This window comes from Ixodes scapularis, unplaced genomic scaffold (genome assembly GCF_016920785.2).
Source record: "Ixodes scapularis isolate PalLabHiFi unplaced genomic scaffold, ASM1692078v2 PGA_scaffold3__209_contigs__length_174095766, whole genome shotgun sequence".
Lineage (NCBI taxonomy): Eukaryota > Metazoa > Arthropoda > Arachnida > Ixodida > Ixodidae > Ixodes > Ixodes scapularis.
In genome coordinates, this window is record NW_024609868.1 from 128,625,217 (window position 1) to 128,643,276 (window position 18,060).

Below are 18,060 nucleotides of genomic sequence, written 5' to 3' on the forward strand. Positions count from 1 at the left end.
CCGGGAGCCGAAGAGCTCCCGAGAGCATAGCGAGGGGCGACGCAACAAGGAAAGATGGGGAGAAAGAGAAGGAGAAGGGTGCCGAAGAACCGGAGCAGAAACACCCAAACCGAAACCGAAACTAACTTGACCGGAACCGGAACTGGATTGTGTTTAAGGCCACCTGCTAGGAGCGCTAGCTGTTACTAGTTTATCTGGGCCGCTGGGGCCTATGGCAGTGTCCGCTCTTTACCTTGTGTATATTACTCTGTGGTATATACAGCTGCTGCACTTAAGCTTGAGTTAGAAACGGCGCAGTTCAGCGTTATTACATCGATGTTCAGGATTCACATTACTTTCACAACTTTTACCTTACATTTTTAACTGCCACGCATGTCTCCCCAACTTAAAAAAAAAAAAAAAAAATATCTATGCACCCTTTTCACTGCGTGGTGTCTCGCCCTTCTGTTCATGTCCAACCTCATTTGTCACACAGCTTCAGGACCCTGCGAACGAAGACCGAACGAGACATTTAAAACGCACATTAATTATCCTGTGCCTTAAAATACCGAGCACGCATCCCATGTCAATAATAATTCATTATTGTGGTATGCGTACGTTTAGACAGCTGTCTGTCAGTTCGGCAGCGGTGCTTTGCCAACAAGCATCTAACAAACAAACATTGATACGCAGATACTGCCGTAGCCTACAACTTGACTCGTCACCGGGGAGGAGGAACTGCACACCGTCACTGCGATGGCAACACGATGGATAAAGGATGGATGGATGAATACGGCTGAGCCCTTTGGATCGGGCGGTAGCTTACGCCACCTAGCCATTTTCAGCTTAGAATATTTAAATGTGAAATCTATATTCACTCCGCAGTGCAAAGAAAGTGAGGCTATGAAACCCCCTTGCCATCAGTGAATAAGAAAATACCTAGTTTTCTCTCGATTTTTGCCGCCATTCACTTAATCTTTGCTTGGTAATCGCTACAATCTTGAAATCCACTCTCCCTTCGCTGTCTCTAAAACCCAATGACTTTATTATATCTATGTTATCTTCGGTAGGCATAGGGTGAAGCTTTTTACAGTAGAGTATCAAGTGCTCAGCCGTCTCGTCCTCCTCTCCACAAGCAGTGCACACTGTATCCATTTCCTGGTACTTCACTCTGTATGTTCTGGTTCGCAGAACACCCGTCCTCGCCTCAAACAGCAATGAGCTTCCCCTAGAATTGTCATAAATGCTTTCTTTGGCAATAACTGTTTTTGTTTAATCTATAGCTTTCAAGAGCCGTCTTTGTCCGCATTCCCTCTAGCCACCGATCTCTTTCTGTGGCCTTAACTTTCTTCTTAACTGAAACTTGCTCTTCCGTATCTTTGTTATAGCCCAAAAACTTTTCTCTTAATTTCCTAGTGCGTTGTCTCCACTTTGTGTCTACACTCCTCATGTATAAATAGCTGAAAACCTTTCGTGCCCATTGCTCCCCATCCATTTGCCTCAACCTATCCTCAAATTCTATCTTGCTCACCGCTTCCCTGCTCTCAAATGACGCCCATCCCATGTCTCCTTGTACTCCTGGTTTGGCGTTTTGCAATGTGCCCCCAAAGCCAGTCTACTTACTCCGCGCTGTTTTATTTCTAGTCTCGCATGCACTTCGGATTTCATGCATAGCACTGCGTTTCCAAAAGTCAAGCCAGGCACCATGACCCCTTTCCAAAAAAAAACACGTGCCGAAGACCGCAGCGCCTTCCAGTGGCCATTTAGACCTACGAAGCTATAAAAAGCGACAACAATCCTCGTCCGTCTTCAGTTCGGCAGCGGTGCTTTGCCAACAAGCATCTAACAAACAAACATTGACTACGCAGGTGAGAGCCTGCGTAGACAATGCAAGCGAACCTTTTTCTACGCTCTACGCAGCAGTGCAAAGACAATTGTTTTTGCACTGCTGCCGAGCACAGCCGAAGTTCCTGTCTGTATTGTGCCGTGTACTGTGCGGCCTGGTTTATTTTTTTATCTCATCCATGGCGAAAGAAAAAGAAAATTTTGCGAAGGTGATCGATGATCAGTGCCGCGAGATACGAGCTGATCTCCGATCAGTAAACGATAGTGTCAAATTCAACAGTGGCACCTGCGACGAGGTAAAGACGATCTCCAATGACCTAAAATCATTAAGAAATGAAATACAACAACTGACACAATATAATCATGAGCTAGAACGGGAAAACAATGATTTACGTGTCAGACTAGATGATCTGGGAAATCAGTGGAAGACTGAACAAGCTAGAAATCAGGGGAATCCCGCCACAAGTTGACGCAAGAAACATTCTAAAAGAGAGAGGTGAACTAGTGGGTGAAGCAGTGGACGGAAAAGACATTGATATATGCCAGAGGGCGCCTACGTTAAAGCCAACGGAAAAAAATATAATTGCGCGCTTCCTGCAACGATCCAAGAGAAATGCACTGCTCATGAAAGCAAAAAAGAAGCGGATGACAACTGAAACACTGGGCTTCAGTGGTTCCGGTTAACGCTGTTTATATAAACGAACATCTAACACGACTAAACAAGAAGCTAATGGGCGCCGCTAGCGCAAAAAAAAAAAGTAAGTAAGCTGGAAGTATATCTGGACCAAAGATGGCACGCAAAACCGATGGCTCGGAAATGTTGAGGTTTGCTACCTAAGCTGACGTAGCAAAAATGGTGTAGGAAGAAAACTGGTAAGATTATAGGCTTTTATGGCCATTCCTTGAAAATGCAGAAAAAACAGCCATGTGAGTACTTTACGGCTGAATATTTTAATGAAACTGGAAGGAAATTTTCATCTACGTTCTCAGCTATTCACATAAACGCAAGAAGTATTAATGGAAAAACAGACGCTCTTGATATATTTTTTTATCGCTTTCTCTTAGTTTTGACGTGGTTATCTGTACCGAAACATGGTTGAACAAAAATGATCAACCGCAGCATTTTGAGAGCTACAGCTGTACCAACTTAACGAAGGACAATAAAAAAGGTGGGGTAATTCTTATAGATGTTAAAAACAGCTGCTCTTATTCAGCAGTGGACGCTTTCACGATAATAAACGAAAATGTTGAAAGCCTCACGGTACATGTTGAAGGGGCATTAGTTGCTGCCATGTACCGATCCGACCTCCCCTCCCCTCCCCCCCCCCCCCCCCCCCCAAGGAAGCAGAAGCTGTTTTATTGAATTTTACGATCGTTTGCTCGGCTTTCTCACTTCAGAATCACTCCCATATTTCTTAATGGGTGATATCAATATTAATACACTCTCAGACACACTACATGCCACAGATTTTATTGAAACCATAATGTGCTACGTCTGTAGCAATTTTGTAACGCTGCCAACTAGGGTCACCTTAGAAAGTGCCACATCAATCGATATCTGTGTAACAAATTCAAGCACAAGTGATGCCATGACCGTAATATTTACCCAAGAGATTAGTGACCATTTTCCCATTTTTTGGCTAGCCTTTATTCCCAACAAATACAAAGAAAAAGAGCAAGAATCATTTCAATATCGTAGAAGAACTGACGAAGCATTCAAAAGTTCAAGGACTTAGTTGAAATGAAGTCTGGAGTGCGGTATATTTTGAAGAAAATCATAGCCTAGCTTATAGTGAGTTCATGAGGAAAATGAGGCAACTATATGATGACGCATTCCCCTTAAATATTTCAAGAAAACGAAAAACAAAGCTCCCAAGCCGTGGAATGACAATCTTCTTTATAAGAGGATAAAAAAGAAGAACAATTTGTACCATCGCTTTATCAAAAAACGAGATAAAAACATACTAGCCGAACTTAAAAATAAAGTACGAAACACACTAAATCGTGAAATCAGAAAAGCCAAATCTGAGTATTACCTTTGAAAATTTGAAGGCATCTTTGATGACCCGAGAAAAATATGGGATACCGTGAACAACTTAACAAACAGGAAAGGCACACAAAATAATCTGCAGGAACTCAGCACAAAACAACAATAAGATAAGCGGCGTTGGGCTAGCTGACACGATGAACCGACATTTTATCAATGTATGAGTACCAGATAAGCCCCAAATGACAAATTCATGCAATGACAGAGTAACTGGTTCTTGTATTCCAGGGTCAATTATGCTGTCGCCGACAACTCCAAGTGAAGTACAAAAATAAAGAATGGGGCTGCAAAACAACGTAGCTGCAGGACTTGGCACTATAAAGGTCGTTCCAATAAAGAAAACATCATCTACAATAAGCAAGATCCTATCCAATATTATAAACAACATGTTTGTTTATCTTAAAGAGTTTGGAAATGAAGTAAAAAACATAGCAGGTGCCTACTCCAGACTCTAGAGCACACTGGCTAACCGAAACGCTCTCCCGCATCAACTGCTTCCCCGAGCCCGCCGGTGCACGGCGGTGAAGCCCACCGCATCACGTGGCCCTGCCAGCATGTTCGCTCTATCGGACCTAACAAACACCCACGCCCCAGTTTTTCGAGATTGTCTCCAAAGTTGAGGTAGACACTTGATCGGTATTTTACGGCAACAACCTTTACCCATCGCTACCTCTTTCCAAATGAAACAAGCCTTGGAAATGACTATGCCAATGCGGTCACGGCCCATTTTCTGTAACACACTCACGGAAAACAAAAGTGGTGCTTCTTTTGAAAATCTGTTTACTTCAAGACCCCAGCTGAGCTCTAGGTATGCAATTCAATGTCTAAAAAACAAACCGGGTTTACATTTGTGCGAAGCAGATGTGAACTCGCGTTAAACAAATGTCAACTCGCCTGTATGAAGAAAAGCTTGGGCTTCCCCACAAGGCTGGGGCACACGTCTCCCCGAAACGGTTGAAACACCCTGTCCACGGGGAACTTGCCGTCCGTCCCGAAGATGTTGTCCTCGTCGCCGTGGCTCAGGATGCAGCAGACGAAGCAGTCCCTGTGGCTGTGGTCCTCGTTCCCCACTGCGAGGCAAGTCGCAGTGCCGTGAGGCACCCCGGGATCACCACGGCGTCCGGTCGGCCGGTCGCGTCTGCTAGCTAGTTCTAATCGGCGGCCGGTTTGCCAATGACTCATGCGCTCTGAAGCACTTGTTCAGTTCGCTGTTCACCGTTACTGTACCGTAAAATACTGAACAAGCGCCCATGGAAAAGTTGAAGATAACGGGGAGTTTTAGTAAATTTTTTTCGATACCTCCCATAACAATATGATGCATGCGCAAAGGCGTTGGCAGCAGATCGGGTATCATTACCGGATTAATCGCAGCGATCTACTTAGGGAGAGCGCCTTTAGAGCGCGCAACACGAGAGCGCCGAGGTTAGAGCGCATGACACGAGAGCGCTGTGATAGTAGCGCGCTTGACACTACAGGGTGATTCAAGAAGAGGTCAGACTCTTTAATGAACAAAATGTAAGGGCGCATACGAGGTGGTGTACATTGCACATGGTTGAAAAAAAAACGAGACTGCAGGTAAACGACACAACACTAAATACACTAAATAGTCTCTAACACAGCTGAAAGTTTTATTTTCCAAACCTGGTTATATAGGCACTTCGATACAAAAGAAAAAAGGGGGAGAGGGTGAGAACCCCAAAGAATGCCACTTTCCACCAACGTAACCTCTGACTAAACAACGAGGACAACAGACTCTGCGTCATGCACTTCTCTTATCTTTGACCCCTCGCTTCCCGACCGCCAAACACTCTGGTATCCCCAAGCCCAGTCAAACATATACAAAAAAAAAGGAAAGAACGACCCCCCACCCCCACCAATCGTCCCCTCTACCCGAAAACCTACAGACATAAACATTGAAGGTCATCACTTTTCACAGCCTAAGAAAAAAGATTGAGCCGTTTGATCCCTTTTGCCTCGACTGTTTCAGCTTGCGCGATAAAACACAGAGAAAGGGATGTGGAATGTTCGTCGGGTGTCATTCACAAGATACCCTTTGATTGTGGCCTTTGTTATATTGGGCAGACTAAACGGTGTATAAATGAGCGGTTGACTGAACACAAACGTTGTATAAAGAAAAAAGACCCGTACTCCGAAGTGTCAAAACAACTGATCGAATGTAGGAACTGTGTACCGTTGTGGCAACTAACTTCAGTAGAGTTACGGGAAAAAGATGACCATAAGCGGTTGATAAAAGAGTCATTAACGATATTAGGTCATGGGAACGCAGTTAATAAGCCGTCGTTTGGGTTGGACACTGAACTGCGGCGTTTTCTTAGGCTGTGAAAAGTGATGAACTTCAAGGTTTATGTGTGTAGGTTTTCGGGTAGAGGGGACGATGGGGGTCGTTCTTTTCTTTTCTTTTTGTACATGCTTTACTGGGCTTGGGGGTTACCAGTGTGTTTGGCGGTCGGGAAGCGAGGGGTCAAAGATAAGGGAAGTGCATGACGCAGAGTCTGTTGTCCTCATTGTTTAGTCAGAGGTTACGTTGGTGGAAAGTGGCATTCTTTGGGGTTCTCACCCTCTCCCCCTTTTTTCTTTTGTATCGAAGTGCCTATATAACCAAGTTTGGAAAATAAAAATTTCAGCTGTGTTAGAGACTTTTTAGTGTTGTGTCGTTTGCCTGCAGTCTCGGGGTTTTTTCAACCACAGACTCTTTAAATCGACCGCAAAATTCAGTTTCCTAACCTATCCACTACGACTTTGTGCAGCGTTGCCCACGGATGGTGCTTTTTTTTTGTGTGTGTAAAATTTGCAAAGAGCGAACTTACCCGAGGAAAAAGTAAAGAAAGAAAAAGGCTTAGCTCCTATGGAAACGCAGCGAAGCCACCGGTCTTCAAAACAACACGGCGCCGTTTCGCACGGGACACAAGAGATGGCGCAAGCGGTCGCGACGCCAACTGCCGCCAACGAACGAGCATACGACGCCGAGAACCGGCGTCTTTAGCAGGCAAGGAACTGCAGTTCCTTGTTGTTACCGCGCCTGTTTTTGTTTCTGCGACTGTCGCCGCCTGTGGAACGCGGTCTGCTTTTGAGTCGAAAGATCGTCTGCTAAAGACGCCGGCTCTCGGCGCCGTATGCTCGTTTGTTGGTGGCGTTTGTTGCACCATCTCTTGTCTCCCGCGCGAAACGGCGCCCTGTTGTTTGAAGACCGGTGGCTTCGCTGCGTTTCCATAGGAGCTAAGCCTTTTTCTTTTTTTACTTTTTCCTCAGGTAAGTTCGCTCTTTGAAATTTTTACACAAAAAATGCACCATCTGTGGGCAACGCTGCACAAAGTCATAGCGCCATAGGTTAAGAAACCGACTTTTGCGGTCGATTTAAAGAGCCTGGCTTCTCCTTGAATCACCCTGTAGAACGCATGACACGAGAGCGCATGTCCAGTTGAGCGCAACCCCAGTTGAACAAACGCAGCAAAATGTGTGATGTACCCGCGGCTCCACAGACAGAACAAATTGTACGACTCATCGGATCGGAGCACTGGTGATTTTTTATTGATTAAATGCCTTTAATAAAAAAATAAAAAGGCTCAAGGTACACTTAAACACTTCTAAAGGCCGTTCACACTCTCGCGACCTCCTAAAACTGGGTTCCTTGAAGCCTAAAACAACGAGAGTAGAGTAAAGAGCGGTAGGAAATACTTTTGTTTAGTCCAACTGAACAATGTAGGAGGTGTATATGGGTCATGCAGAACCCCTTCAAAGCAATTACGCCGTTCTTGTCAAGCCTGCATTGCGCCGGCGATCTCGCATCAAGTTTCACCACTTTGCACCGGTGCACGAGCATAAAACTTCAACGCTTTGCACCAGCTTCTAAGAGAAGCAGCTGACACGGAGAAGCTCCCTGGCTAGCTAGATGGGCTTAGAAGTTCGTTGTAGCGGGTGCCTGATATGCCTTCCGTCTCCACTTCTAATGTTTCAAAAGCATGGGGCAGGCACTTGTTGCAACATGGGCGCATGCTTGGTATTTTACGGTAAGCGGAGAAGCTCGCTATAAAAAATTCATGAAAGAGGTTCTGAACACACCAGACATTTTGACCGTAACTTGCCTTTCTGTACAGGTTTTCTACACAGTGAAACATATTTATAGAAAAACCGTCTAAGTTTTTAGACATCCCTTCCCCTGGCAGCAGGAATCAACCATATTGTTGTGGAGATCGCTTAGTATCCGTTCACGGAGAGTCAAGTGGTACGGGATGCCTTTCGTCCCGGAGGGAAAGCAGCTGAAGCCTGTTTGGCAGAAATTTCATGGTTTACCAGACTTCCCTATTTCCCTGACACTACCTGGTTGGTGGATGCTTCCTCGTTGTAATAGTGCACAAACATTCAAATCACTAACACAGCGAAGATACTGGTAGAGTAAGTAATTTCTTTCGTGCAAACTGACCTTACCGTATGCAGGTCCGTACCGGCAGATAAAGCACCAGCACTTCTGTGGCAGATGCAGATCATTGCTCTATAATGGATGTGCAATAGCTGCTCATAGAAATAACAGATGGGAAACACATGCACGTAATTGTCCTGGCTTTGCTCATTACGCTGAAACAACTTGGCAGATAACATAGTGTTGCTCTTTGAGGTAAATGGAACTGCTTAATGTTGGTGGGAACTCTCAAATTTCGTTTCTCATCCAAATGGAAGCCTGGTTCAATAGTGTCTCAGGACATTCAGTTGACATGTTTACTTATGCCTTTAAATCATTTTAAAAAAAAACTTAGTGACATCTAAACTGCCTCAGGAGACGTGGATTTCTTTAATTGTTGTTTGTCATTTATGTGTGTATGATAATAGAAGGTTTGATGTGTAGTTTTTTTTTTTTGTTTTGTTTTTTTGCCTGTGTTGCGACGTTTTACTGGGAACGATAGTTGCGGCTGGCGGGTATGAGTCATTCGGAAATAGGCTAAACATAAACATATTTGAGCGTAAAAAAAAAAGAGGCTCCAAGAAAACAGATGTAGGATGGTCCTAGTATTTTCCGTACCCTTGCTTCGCTGTGATACGAAAAACTGCAGTGTCCACTCTGGGGGTGTAGCCTCTCTGCAGTGCACCCATGTACATGAGAAAAGAGTGCTTCATGGAACTAAACTCTCATAGACAGACCCCCAACAATGAGGAACTTCCAAATACCGTCAGAGTTCGATACGAAGGTTGAACTGAATACTCCGCGCTTCGGATTGACCATTTATTGCTGAAATTTTGTACAAGCGTACTGTGAACATCCAGCAGTGTAGCAGGCATGAAAGCGATTTCAGCGCATCGACTCCAATCGTCATTTGAATGAAGACGACGCATCAACGTTTACACGGAGACGTACCAAGTCCTTGGCAAGCCCTATGCAAAGGTGGCGCCAAGCCCTGTCAAATCTCAAAGTTAATGCTGGGTTTCCGGCACCACATGCGCCACGTGGCCACGTTTTCCAGTACTTCGCGTGCTGGAACCTTTTCGACGAGTTTAAAGATCGCGCCCGCCATCTTCCACGTTGTGCAAGATGTTACGAGACGCAAAAGACATCAATACCCAAGAGCTTTGGGCTCCAGGAAGGGCCGCCAGGCCACTCTGGAATACAGGGGACATACGTGAGCACGCCCTAGCGATCCAGATCGTTTCTAACCGTTTCGAGGATGCTACCGTGCTTCGCCTCGCCAACTACGACCAGATCCCCACGCCAAAAGGCTCCGGCGCAGGTAGGGACGGCGCCGAGGTAGGAGCTGCTCGCTCTGCGGTACCATACAGTGCTCGGAGCTCTCGGCGTCGTTTGTGTTTGCGCCGAAGACTCTAGAGACTTCGTTGGACGCGCAGGTCGTAATTCGCGAGGCTTGGGCGGGGGCGGCCCTCGCCGAGCAGATCGGCTCTATTCCACTCACTCGGAAATAAAAACTTGCGTTCCTTCTCGGAAGAAAACTGTGGGCGACCAAACCGGACAGCTCTGACAGCCGCCATGTTCTCAGCTGTTCACTTGTTCCCATAGCGTGCGCCTTCCCATAATCGCCTCCGCTCCAGAATGCAATGTTACCTCCAGTTACACGGGCTGAATGAATGCGCTTTCGCCGTCTCGATCCACTTTCGTCTAGCGACTCGAATGCGATGCGCTTTCCTAGCGCATTATGCGGTTTACATGACAACTTGCGATAACTTGACTCGATGCGACTAATACCCCTGTCAGACGGGAAAGTAAATGTCATTTTGATCGAATGTCATTGATCGCTCGGCGAATCAGCCCGTGATCCTGGCTCTGCACGTGGCGAGTGCACGCGCCGCGTGGCGTATTAAACACGGGTATTGGCCGAGCTATAATGTCATTTTGCTTAAATGTCATTTAACGTGCCCGTCTGGTGACAGTATTAAGAAATAGAAATTTGTATCAGGCGCGGTGCTAGCATCAACTCCTCACATTTCGGTGAAATGTAGTAGAATGTATTACGATGAGCACTTGCGATCAGACTTGCTGCTATTGCAAGTCCAGCGCACTCACGTCTGTCCAGTTCAAGCAGCATCTGCCTGACACTGAAGTCCTTGTGTGTGACGGTGTCAAACCCCAGAGCACTGAAGCGGAAGTCGAGGTTCTCAGCGTCGCGGTCGGTGCCCCTCCTCTTGCTCAGCTTCGTGTGCAAGTCGAAGGTCTGAAACACGAAGAGAAAGGAGAAAATCAAGTACTCGGCGAGGAAATTGCAGTGAACTACAGCAGGTTTTCCCCCTCATTTTAATCCAAATGGTGGTCACTTTAATCCAAGCGCCATTCAATTTAATCCCAGGGCTACTTGATTTAATCCCGGGGTCAGTCAATTTAATCCATAATCCAAGCGAAACACAACCACTGAAGACAAACGCGGGCATGTATATATACATGGCCACGTTTGTCTTCAGTGGTTGTGTTTCGCTTACACTTTTGATAAATTCGAGTAACCATTTATACAATTAGATTTTGTTTGGTACCACAGATATATTGATCAGTGTTGCGGAGTTGCCACTTCGGAGTTGGAATGATTCCGGAATCATTCCGCATTTTCGCGACCCCGGAATGGAATGGGAATGGAATTAGATGCCTCTTGGACCGGAATGGAATGGGAATGGAATGGGCCCGGTTCTTTATTTATATATATATATATATATATATATATATATATATATATATATATATATATATATATTTCTTTTTTTTTTTTTTGGGGGGGGGGGGGGGATACGTTCAGCTAAGCCGAGCCAGTGAGCGAGTCAGTTGCTCCGAAATAAAATAAGCGGGAAACTGCTGGCGCGCGTGGTGCCATATATGATATAACAAACTTATACGCAAAAAAATGCAATACAAAAACAAGCGTCAGGGCAAAGACCAGAGGGGGGAGGCGGAGGGGGGTGGCGGTAGCGGTGGCAGTGGCGCCTTTCACGGACGCGCAGGCGACGGGCTTCACTGGTGTTACACAAGAGCGAAACAAGAAACCAAGCACCAAGCAAAAGAAACGAAGCACGGCTCCTCATCGTCCTACCTGTCTTTCTTTTTTCTTTGCGCGACGACATGCAGCATGCACGCGCGCACAGACTGAGATTTGGGAGTGGGGGGCGACTAACTCGCAGAGCTCTGATAACTCGTTGACTCGCACGCCGCCGAAAGATGACCAGTAATAGTTTTCTTATAGTTCGAGGAGCGTTGTTTAGCCGGCGGCCAACCCTGCTGCCTTCCACGTTTATTCGCGCGCACTCCTTTGAAGTGCGATATGTTGGTGTGCTTCGGCAATAAAACAAAGTGATATTCACTTCTCTCCTCCTCTTGCGCTTTGCTCCGACGCTTGTTTTTTTATACTGCATTTTTACGTGTAAGCCCGCCATTTACTTGGTCTTTGTTGCAATGCTTGTTTCCTGTGTTATATGTTTTACATTCAAGTGGCTTAGGGCTCTAAGCAAGCTAGCGGATGCCCACTCATTTACTTTGACTTTAGTCTCTGCATAGCTTGTTTCACCTTGTGATGGACCGCTTCGGACGCTTCGAGTCACCCCAGGCAATCCAGCACCGTGAGCTTAGTAGGATCAGTGCTTTTTTTTATGGATTTAGCATTTCTTTTGCAATTTTTTATGCGTTTGATAATGTCAGCATTATGCTGCTTATGCCGGAAACGTTGCAATGTAGCTGTCAAGTGCCAGTTTTTACGTTTAGAAATTACAGGAATGGAGTGGAACGATTCAGCCATTCCAGGAGTGGGAATTGGCCCAGTGTCCCCATTCCTAGGAGTTGAAAGGAATTGAATTATTGATAACTTTAATTCCCTGAATGGAATTGGAATGGAATCGAGGTGCCCATTCCGCAACACTGATATTGATCACTATTTCAATCACTTGGAGTTACTAGTACCACGGTTGACATGTGGTTTATTCTTTTGGTAACCTCGAGGTATTAGTGGCGCACTTGACTGTAGCTGAACTGACGTTTTGTTTACTCTTTCTCATTACTTCGACTTAATATTGATACAGTTCGGATGATATGAGTACAAATGTAATTTCTGATTACTCTTTTTATTGCTTCTCGGTATTATTGCCACCGCTGACTTAAAATCTCTTCCACTTCTGATTACTTCGACCTATTAATAACAAAATTTACATAATAAAATTCCAACATTTTTACTACTCTCTCGATTACTTCGAGGAATTATTGACAAAAATATAACTATGTAGAAGCTTATTTGATAATCTGATTACTTTTTGGTTATATAGCTATTATTGACACAAACGACTTTATTAAAGCAAACATTTCATTACTCAGTCGATCACTTTGAATTAATATTGACAAAGGCGACTTCATATAAGTTCAGTAAGAGTTTGATTACTCCTTTGATTAATCCGTGTTAGTATTCCCCCAACTGACTTTAAATTAACGTAGTGGTTACCTTTTATCTTTCTCAGATATATTAGTCACATAACTGAGTTAATATTAGCCTTATTGACATCTTGATAACTTTGAGTAACTAGTGACTTATTTGACTTTATATTGGTCTGACATAATCCTCCCTCTTAATATTACTTTGAGCTTTTATTCCACCGAGTGACTTATTCTCAGCTCAGTTCTCATTTTGATCACTCTTTTGATTCGGCCTAATTGACATCATGACTACTCTTGAAATAACTTCAAACAAATTATAGACTATAATCGATTTATTATGAGCACGAGCCATATTATGTTTACCGTACTCTTTCCATTACTTAAAAGTAAACATCTTCAACAGAAATCTGTCTGGTTTGGGGAACAATTAAAAAAAAAAAGAAAACTCAAACCAAAAGTTTAGAAACAAAGAGTTCCCAACGTTTCGGGGTCGACTTGACTCCTTCTTCAGGGGTGACTAAAATGGAATGGGACCAGCGCGAGCTTCGACCTCTCCTTCCTCTTCTACCGAGGTGATGTTTTGTGAACGTGACTCAGGCCATGGACGTAAATAGATGGTAAGGCCCCGAAGGACCTGTTAATGTTCCCGGGTGTATTCTGGATATGCCACGACTCCAAGAACAGGCGTCTTCGAATATGTGGCTCCGTGTCTATCACGTGCGCGTTTCCGAAGTCGATCCGATGATCAAATACCTCACAATCTTCCGCGACGGCGCTACGCTCGCGATCGAAATTTCGCACATCGTTCTGGTGCTGGCGCATGCGTTCGGGAAAAGATTTAGTTTCACCGATGTAGGCGGCGGGGCACTCCGCACACGGTATCTTATAAACCACGCCTTGTGCTTTCTCTTTTGGGAGGCGATCTTTCGGCCTTGGCATGAGCCGTCCTAATGTTGACACTGGCTTGTGCGCCACCTGGATCCCTTCTGTTCGGAGCACGCGCGCCAGTGTCTCGCTCGTCCCTTTTACATAGGGGATGCTGATGCGCGCGATGGGGCGGGGCTATGTGTCACCCGACGATCCATGGTTATTGCGCGTGCAGCACTGTCGACGGGCGACGCGTTGAACAAAACTCCCTGAGTAGCCGTTTTTTTGGAGGTCAGCATGTATGGTCTGCTTCTCCTTTCTTCTGTCTCTTTCCGACGAGCAGATGGTCGTTGCTCTAGACAAGAGAGTAGAGACCACGGGCGTCTTGTGACTCGTTGGGTGGTTCGAGTCATAATCAAGGCAGCGTCCGGTGTGTGTTGGCTTCCTGTAGACCGTGAACCCCAGCTTGTCTCCTTGCCTTTTCACCAGGGCATCGAGGAACGGCAAGACTCCATCTCTCTCGTATTCTACAGTGAACTGGATAACCGGTTCTATGGAATTCAGGTGTGCGAGGAAGTGGTTCACCTCTGATTTCTTCACGATGTAAAAACAGTCATCTACATAGCGCATGAACTCTTTTGGCCTGTTGGCGAAAGTGCTAAGCGCTTTCTGTTCAATCACTTCCATTGTGAGGTTTGCCGTCGTGACAGAAATAGAGGCGCCCATTGCCGTTCCGCTGACTTGTTTGAAAATCTCACCTTTGAAGCTGAAGTACGTACTGCCAAGGCAGAACTCGAGAAGGCGGCATAGGTCATCAACACTGAGGCTGGTTCTTGAGCCCAATGTTTCGTCTTTCTCGAGAACCTCTCTGCACTGTTAGCAAAAATAACACGCCCAGACGTGTAAACCGTTGTCCCATAGCGGACACGTCGAAACGTGTTCGTTTTACACGAGGCCATCTGTGTTTTTCGTCTACACATGAGGTGCTGTGTAAACTTAACACGCTACACCGTGTCTGCCTTCCGCAAAAACGTTTCGAGCGTGTTCCTTGTGAAACATGGCGGCCAGCGGCCGAGAACAGGCGAGACGAGCCCTGCGAGCCGCGCGCATTTCAGCCGAATTGAAAGCACACAGGGCGCGTTAGTTCTCGTTCGATGTCTTTTATACACAGTAAAGTCTCCAAGCGGCGGACGTAGCTACTTGCAAAGGTACGTACGTGCGTTGCCGGCGGTCGGCGGCGTCGATAGCTTCAACGAGCCGCTAGACAAAAAAAAAAAAAAAAAAAAAGAATGCCGAACTTACATGGATAAATAACTTGAGCAAACTATTTAGAATCGGGCGGTAACTTGCGCCACCTATCGAGATTTCTAGCAGCCTGTATTTAAAAAAAAGAAGAGTCTGTTAACGTTGCGAACGGTCGCGACTACACAGCAACCCTACATACAACGCAGGCAACACCAGTACCACGTACTACACAGCACCGACATGTACACAAACACAACAACGACACTACGCCCGACACTTCCTACTCGACATCCATCTCTCCCCGCGGCGCATATAAGCTTGACATGAGCGGGTGAGCTCATTGGTCGCTGACCATTACAGATTTATAGAAGAATACACAAAACACGGCGCAATGGACAGCCGTATGTTAGAACTGTTTGCATTTAAAAAGTATGGAGGCCAAATCTATAATGTTAGTCCGTTGCAATAAATAACGATATGTTAACAATAAATCTTAAACCGGTCATGAAAAAGTTCAAATTTTTGTTATTTTCTTGCTTGACCAGTGTTATGAGCAGTCCGACTAGCTTGAATCAGATAGGAAAACAAATTATTGGGATTTTGTCATTAGGTATACAATAATAAATGAAAATGATCCTTGCGCAAAGCATTTTTCATATTTCTGTGAAGGACATCCGGACATCCGCCCAACACTTCACTTCCGCTAGTTGCAGCAGTTGCATGGTTGCAGTACGGGAGCAGACGCCTTCACTTTTGGGGCGTTTTGATGCAGTTTGTTGTCGTATGTCGTGTCGGTGTCGAGAAGAGCGGTGGGGCTTGGGAGTTTGTGACCGGTGTTATTTGTGAACACTGGTGTGGGGCGCTGATGCGTCTTTTTTTTATACTGCCACCACCCCGAACTTTGAAGATACACGGGCCCGTAGCAGTGTATTATGCTGAATCGCGAGCTCCTTCTCTGTTGACGTCGCTTTCCTGGTACCACTCGTGGATACTGCAAGCGTTTAAACAGTGTGCACCGTCTCGCCTACATCCCCGGTGACGTACTCGACCTGTTGAAACTTATTGCTTCCGTCATTTTATAGTACGCAAGGCAGTTATCTCGTTGGAGATCTGGTTTCGGTTATAAAAGCAAGGCAAAACGCTCGCAGTTCCCGCCCCCAGTAGACGTTGGACATCTTCCACACTTTGACACCGGATAACTGAATGAACGAGGATTTACATTCACTTCCGAAGTTACTCTCGCCGCTTCCTCACCGTTGAGCAGCAGGATGAGCTGGCGACAAGCCGCGGATGAAAGGCTTGAGCATCAACAGCCCAAGCGCACTCGGTGCCGATGCGGGCGACGCAGGTTTCTGTCAACCGGGAGGCCAGCACAAACCGTGACCGTTCCAGCTCTTCGTCATGACACGGTGTTGCAGAGAGCAGGGTAAAATACAGCTACACGGACCACCGAAGCAAACGCACTGCTATCTTAAATCTTGGCTTGTGATTGCGCCTTTGTAGTAGATCATCTTATTCGTTTTGCTGGAGAGACGCAAACGACGGGCATAAGAAAATCGCTTGCATATTCCGCATATCTCACAAAAGCATTTACCCTGTCACCTTGCGAAAAGCGCGACACACGGAGTCCGCACCGTCCTAAGCTTCCCGTTTTTTACCTGCTTTAGAGCAGTTTGTACCTGCTAGTAGATATGCCTACTGAAACTGAAACAGGGCAGTGCCAGAGAGAAAGAGACAAAGTTGGGAAAGCTCGCTCGTTCTCCAATTTCTTAACTCTCAAGTGACTGTACCATAATAAATGCACCAACGCCTCTTCCAAAATAAAGAAAGAGCACTACGTTCACAACGTAAAAAATGGTCTCAGTACATGCATCTGTGGGCAGGTAGGAAACCTTGCCCTAATTTATTCACGCCGCATGATTGGCGCAACTAACTCATTGCAGGACCTAATCATTTACTCGAGCGGTGTGCGTCGCTGTGCAAACGCAGTCCAACACGAAGCATAAAAAACGGCAGATTTAGGACACCAATCCGGAGTCCATTATTCAATTAAAGCGACGTAATTTTGTTGAAAACGCCCACTGCTTCTTACTGACGGTATGTGTCGGGATACTTCCACAGTTTGAAACGGAACGAAGGAAGATTCACTTTTAAAAACGCTCGCTGCGTCCTCCCGGACCAGCTGGACCGGATCAGCTGACGACGACGGGACTGTACCCGTTGAACCTCCACCCCGCAACAAACAATTTGCGCTACGTGTTAAAAGCGTGGTTCAAACAGACCCGGAATACAAAGCACCGCACCACACACGGCGAACGTTTCAGCTCTTTTTCGCATCGCCGGGTTGCACCAAACAGAACGAGATCGCCGAAGTCAACGCCGCGCTGTCGTGAACCTTGGCTTGTGGTTGCGAACTCGTGGACCCTGTGACTCCCTTCGCTTTCAAAGCACACACGACGATTACGAATGGTACTTTCCGTCTTCCAGGAACATCACAGGGGCACTTCTCCGGTCAAGTCTTCACTATGTTCTCGCAAACTCCGAAGCTCTATTCGAAGCTTCTCGCGTCCCGTCAAACCAAAACGGTAGCGGCGCCATGCGTACTTGACAGATTTTCTCCGGTCAAACAAAAACAACGAGAGCCAACAGGCTCTTGCCACTCTTGCTTCCAGCGTACATTGGCGCTTGCGCCGTGGCCAGATCGTTTGCAGTTGAAGGTTGAAGCAAAAACGAAACCAACTGCAATGTCACGTGTTCACATCGAGGACACGCTTTTTATATCCATTTTAACTGTTTGGAACGAATAATTAGACCCATGACTTTATTTGTGGTGTGTAAGAAACTATTATCAAGACCCCTAAACTAAATACAAACATGGGCGACATGAGGGAAGCCGCATTGCCATCGACCAGAAAATGGCGGCGAGCACGATAAGCGCGGGTTTCGCCAACGTCCTGCGACATGGCGCAATTGCTTTTGGTGCGTATCTGTCTCCGAGACATGTTTCTTTCCGCGGCATTTGTCTCGACGGTCCTTTCTAAGTGTGTCCCCAAGCATTCCGGTGCTTCGATAGCCGGCAATGCCGCGGTCGTCGCCGGGGGCGGTGCGTGTTATCGAGGTCGGCTACACGGTTATGCGTGTATAACCGAACCAAAACACGTTTTTTACAACCTCGCATGATTTCTGAACGAATTATCCGTTACTCATCGTGTAAATT

General features: G+C 46.0%; 1 protein-coding gene across 2 annotated transcripts in view; it reads right to left on the bottom strand.

Annotated features, from left to right (window-relative positions):
• LOC120841512 (caspase-7) overlaps nucleotides 1-18,060 on the bottom strand; it is a 52,250-nt gene that overhangs the window by 12,802 nt on the left and 21,388 nt on the right. For both annotated transcript variants that reach the window (XM_040212422.3, XM_040212421.3), the window contains 2 exons: nucleotides 10,398-10,545; nucleotides 4,766-4,941 (listed from right to left, as the gene is read on the bottom strand). In XM_040212422.3, the coding sequence (XP_040068356.1) occupies nucleotides 4,766-4,941; nucleotides 10,398-10,545 (324 nt within the window). The remainder of the gene's footprint in view (nucleotides 1-4,765; nucleotides 4,942-10,397; nucleotides 10,546-18,060) is intronic.